Genomic DNA, 5,317 nt, shown 5'->3' with positions numbered 1-5,317 from the left:
CAGCTGACTTCCTGCCCTTTGGGCAGGGGGCTGGACTCGATGATCTCCCGAGGTCCCTTCCAGCCCTAATGTCTATGAAATCTATGAAGTTAGTGCTTGAAAATGAGTTATAACTCTGTATCTGGTTTCTATCCAGCTTTAACTTGAACATGTGGCAGAAACCCTACCTGCACGAACTGCTGGTCACTTGTATTCTCCAGGAGGCCAGTCATCCAGAGGCTCTGCTTCCAGAGGTCGGCCAGCTTCACTTGATTCTGCTGAATGGAGTTCCCCATCTGGACGAGAGCTGCTCTCTCCTCCTTGTCCAAAAACTCCAGCACCTTCACCTGCATGATCTTGAGCTCCTTAATAATCTCTGCAAAGGTCTGGTTCACCTCATCTCGTGCACTCTTGACCACTCTCTACAAGGGAAGGAGACATGCAGGGGCTGTGGTCACTGAGTTTAGTGAGGTGCATGGACTTGAGATGGGGAGTACTGGCACTCTCCAGAAAGGTGCTTTCCTCCTCTCTCTGACTCGTTGAGCCAGTAATCCAGGACTAACCTACAATAACCAGCTGAAAAGGACTCTGCCCCCCAACACTAAATCATATTGGGGCAAATCCAGATACCACGTAGCTTGCAAGGAGTGGTAACTCTCCTGCAAAAACGTTAGAGTGGGGGATCAGAATATGACTTGTTGGCAAACAGATAAAAAAGAAAAAGCACCGGGTTTAGCGTGGGCCTAATTACTAGGAGAAATGCCCAAATTGAGTCCCCCTGGTGACCAAGACCCCCTTTCTCTGGGTCCCATGGATCAGAATGGCTGTTGGGTCTTCAGGGCCCACCCTAGTAGAGAGACCCTTTTGGGAACTAGTTTTGGTCAAGCTGAGAGTGGAAGCAGTGGCTTTACCATGAGGTAGATGATCCTCCCCTTGTGTCTGTGATTGTCGGAGGCCATCATGATGATCTGGTTTTCCACGTTGACTTGTATTTGCTCAGTTTCCACCTGGAAAGGGAAGAGTGAATCTATGGTTTGGCGATGGCAAATGTACACGCAGTGTCCCTTGGTGTTGGTGACTGCACAAACTCTGAGCTCGCTGCTGCACCATGCTCCCAAACCTGTGTTAGTGAGAGCTGACAGTTTGAGGGCTGTGGACATCTGAACAGGAACTAAACAACTTAATGCAGTGCCCTGAACTTACTTTTTGTTGCAAAAAAAAATATTTAAAAAAATTTCCTTGCAGAAGGTTTTGCTTGCTTTCAGTGGAAGAAGGTAATGTCTGAGTGCTGCAATACCTCTGTTCAAAAGAGGTGGCTGCAGTTCCCAGTAGGAATTGTAGTTTGGGTTGTGTTTTAATTCTTTCTGAACTGTGCTCCCCTGGTAGACATCTCCCTGGGCTACCTGGCTGGATGTTTCCACAGTCCAGCCAGGAAGCCCGGCCCAAAATGAGGAACAGGGACATTGATCACAGAGGAGCACTTGCGAACTGAAATATTTCAAATTTCAGGGTTTGTTTGTTGCCCAAAAACCATCTGAACTTTTCATGGAGGAAAACCCATTTTCTGACCAGTTATAGGAGTTCCTCCAGCCAGGGCAGCTACTTAGAAGCATGCAACAACATTACGAAACAGGTTGGTTGGAAAAGAGAAGTTGGCTATAGCCATGGGAAACTGTAGATAGGTGGGTGGTGTGAATGTCATTGGCCAAAGCTGAAATCCAGCTAGGGGATGGGACTTAATGCATCTGAGCTTATGAAAGACCTCATTTCATGATTGCCCAGGGTCAGGACTTTGGCTATACTATGTTCCCTCTGAAAAACAGTGCTTCCAGCAGCATGGTCCCCCCTGAGGCACTGTGTTCAATGGTAACCCAGAAAGCCACTGCTGTTTCCTGTAGTAACCTGGCTTTCCTCAGGGGTCCTGATGCAGGTGTGAACAACAGCAGTGAAGTAATAGCAATAATTTGCAGCACCATAAGGTCACACCAGGCTTTATACGCCCCCCGTCCTGTTCAGGAGCCCCTTATGGCCTTGAGGCCTTCCAGTGAGACGTTCCCTGCCCTCAAGAACCCATTGACCTGGCTGTGTTTTCCCTTTACCTCCTTTGCTTTAGGGAGATGGCAGCCCAGGGCAGGATGGCTGCAAAGCACCTGCTGACCTCTCAGCTCTGCTCCCTTATGAGATGCGGGCTTCTGAAATTCAATATTTCAGCATTAAGGTAGATAGAGGCTGAGTGAGCCTAAATAGCATCAACAGAGGAGTATGTGGATCGTGGGGGTACCAGACTACTGACTGACGTACATGGAAAGACCAGATCTCCAGCTGGTGTGGCTTTGTCAAGGGAACTAGGCTGGATTAGGTCTGAGAGGGCAGAGCCAAGGCCCCTAGAGTTACAACCCGTTTCTTCCAGGTAGGATGGATGTGTGAAAGCTAGCTTTCTTCCCCATTGCTCTCTTCCAGCCTTGGGAGCAGAATGGAGCTACCTGGCTATTGGCCTCCGAGAATAGCTACAGAGAAGGCAATAATGGGCAGGAAGCTGCTTCAAGTAGTTGCCTGTTTGTCCTGTGATGGGTCACAGGACCCAAATCTCATGCTTCAGAAGGTAATATGAGATCCTGCTGAGACCTGGAAGCATCCCAGTATCTTACAGCATACTGGCTAGGCCTGCCCAAGAGGTGGAGGGGAGAGAGATCGCTCCCTCTAGAGCAGTGGTTTTCAACCTGTGGCCCGTGGACCCACGGGGGTCGGCTTACTAAGTGGTCCTTGGAAGATTGCTATGATCAATCCAAAGTGTGTGAATGCCTATGCTTACAATTCAAAGGGGTCCACATCTCCATTCAACCTGAAAACAGGTTGAAATCCACTGCTGTAGAGTACTGTGTGTGGGTCCTGCCTCTGGCAGTTGCATTACCAGATGTTCAGCTTGTTGCAGGATTTCTAGACGAACTGCTCTTGAGGCAGGTACAAACTTTTTCCCACTCTCTTGAGTTGTTAGCTTCACTTATCCTCAGAAGTACCCGTGCTAGAAAGAGCCTCTGATCTGAATCCGTACAGGTTGTGCCTTTGCTAAAGTCTCAGTCTAACTGGCTGAAATCAATGTTCCAGGTCCTCAGCTGGCATAAATCAGTGCAGCTCCACTGGGGAGAATTGATGGCAGATGATCTGGCCCACAGTTTTCCTAAGGATTTCAGTGGGAAGTCCCTTGGTCTGTGCAAAAGCCAGCGTTGTGCACTAGTGAAGGTAATGGCAAAATAAGCGGCGACTGGCTTTGCACTAACTTACACAGATGCCTGGTGACTGCTGGCTTTGGCACATCTGTACTTGGGGTCATTTGCAGTGGTGCCAATGAGTCTGGGGGATTCCTGAAACACTTACCCCGTCGTGCTCTGCACTGCTTCTGGGAAGAGGCGTTTTCTATGTAACCTTTCAGCTGGACTTACCATGTTGTCCGGTGGAGCAAGGAACTGCCTGAACCAACACAGCTTCCCATCTGTGCTGGGTCAGCCTAACCTCAAGCCTACAGCTGGCTGGTCTGCGAGTGCCAGGGGTTTAATTTGGGCCCCGTGGAGGACCTCCTATGCCTCATGGAAGACTTCCTATGCTTCAGCTCTGTGGTTCTCAACCTCACTGGACTTGAAACCCCTCCATAACTGTTGTGAACTGAGTGGCACCCAATTTCAGAAGTGTATGTGTATGTATTAAAGTGCTTACTTTGTTTCCGAGGGGCCAGGAGGGTTGGGGGACTGGTCAAGCAGGGACATGCTTGAGCCTGTCCTTATCTGCTTATCTCCTCAACCTTGTGGCACTCTTCAAAGCATGTGGCAGCACCCCTGGGTGTCACACCACCCTTGTTGAAAATTGCTGCCTTAGCTTCTCCTACCAGGAGATGGCTCCTGTTACAGGGAGGCTGCCAGAGGGGGGTACACCTATAGCTCCCACTATTTCCACCACTGCAACATGCCAGCAAGGCATGCCCTGTGCCCTGCGTAGGCATAGCTTTTAAATGGGCCACAGTGGCTGGTAGGAAGTGTGGGCCTGGCTACCTGCTCCTGTCGGCTGGTGGGTCCTGCCGCCATGGGGCAGCTGTGTGTATGGCCTTGCAGCTATGCTGGCAAATCGCAATAAGGAAGCCCAGGCTGCAGCCTGTCACAAGGGTCACTGTCTTGCTCACCGCCTTCGTGGCTCTCTCCCCCTGCAAGGGGACTGCCTCGTGGTCCCTGCGCCCCTCCTGGAGGCGGGTGCGACCGAGGAAGCCGCCCTCTGCCCAGCAGTTCTGCTTCTGCAGCTTGTGGTGCTTGAGGCACAGCCTGGCTTTCAGGTCACTGATGGGCTCCAGCAGCTGGTGGCTTCTGTATGCTTTGTCTTTGTAGTGTAGCTGGGTGTGGGTCTCGCACAAGGAGGGTGTGCACTGGAGGCAGGTCTTGATGGGCTTGAGTTTCCTAGAGGAGCAGAAATCACAGGGGATGTTGTTGGGACCCGCTGGGGGAAGCTTGGTCATGGCCGGGACCTCCTGGGCGAGCTTTGCTATTTCTCCCAGGTTGATGTTTTGGCAGAGTCTAGGCCTTGAACTGAAGGGCTCCTGGCACTGCGGGCAGTAGGGGCTCTCTCCGATCATGGCTTGGTGGTCCCAGTAGTTCTGCAGGCAGTCCATGCAGAAGTTGTGCCCGCAGGCTGTGGTGACGGGGTCTGTGAACAACTCCAGGCATAAGGGGCACATGACTTTGTCCTTGAGAAAATATAAGCTCGTGTTGTTCATGATGCCAGAAGCCTCCACGGGACTCTACCACCAGATCCAGAGGTCCGGAGCTCTGAGAAGCAGTAAAAAGACCTAAATTGAATCCATATAATCGGGCTTCGTGATGAACTTGGTGGGCCAGGGGGAAGTGACTAATAAACTTGGCATGCTTTTCTAGAGGCAGCCAGCCTGTTCTGAGAAACTTGTGGATCTAAGATTGGGAGGGGCAGTTATGATCATTTTGACCTCTTGCATAATGCTGGCAGGTCTGGTGCAACCCGGGCATATATTTATTTTAAATTGAGCTTGGATCACTTTGTAAAGGTCTCGAGCGATGGACAATCCACCTTCAAAAGTGTTTGGTCCTCCAAGCGGCCTTCCTTTAGAGCTCTATGTCCTCTGCCATCAATGGTGGGATTCATCCCATGACTGGGCATTTAGCATTAGGGGCTATAGGCTTTACAGGTGGGATAGAGAAGGAAGGAAAGGTGGGGGTGTGGCGCTCTATGTCAAGGAGCAATACATATCCTCTGCCAGCAGAATGGGGTCAGAGGGGCAACCGGAAGTGCTCTGGGTCAAGATACAAGGGAGCCATGGGGAGAG

The 5,317-nt window shown here is 50.8% G+C and overlaps 1 protein-coding gene across 1 annotated transcript in view; it reads right to left on the bottom strand.

Annotated features, from left to right (window-relative positions):
- The window catches only part of LOC109315238 (E3 ubiquitin/ISG15 ligase TRIM25-like), a 13,245-nt gene extending 8,463 nt beyond the window's left edge, over window positions 1-4,782 (bottom strand). Inside the window, exons 1-3 of the mRNA XM_019542834.1 lie at window positions 4,151-4,782; window positions 891-986; window positions 168-401 (exon numbers count right to left, since the gene is read on the bottom strand). Coding sequence (XP_019398379.1) covers window positions 168-401; window positions 891-986; window positions 4,151-4,735 — 915 coding nt within the window. The 5' untranslated portion in view covers window positions 4,736-4,782. The remainder of the gene's footprint in view (window positions 1-167; window positions 402-890; window positions 987-4,150) is intronic.
- Window positions 4,783-5,317: the final 535 nt, after the last annotated feature.

Source organism: Crocodylus porosus, unplaced genomic scaffold (assembly GCF_001723895.1).
Source record: "Crocodylus porosus isolate Cpor-Errol unplaced genomic scaffold, CroPor_comp1, whole genome shotgun sequence".
In the NCBI taxonomy this organism is placed as follows: domain Eukaryota; kingdom Metazoa; phylum Chordata; order Crocodylia; family Crocodylidae; genus Crocodylus; species Crocodylus porosus.
Note: the sequence above shows the minus strand (reverse complement) of the source record. Positions and strands in the feature narration are given on the sequence as shown.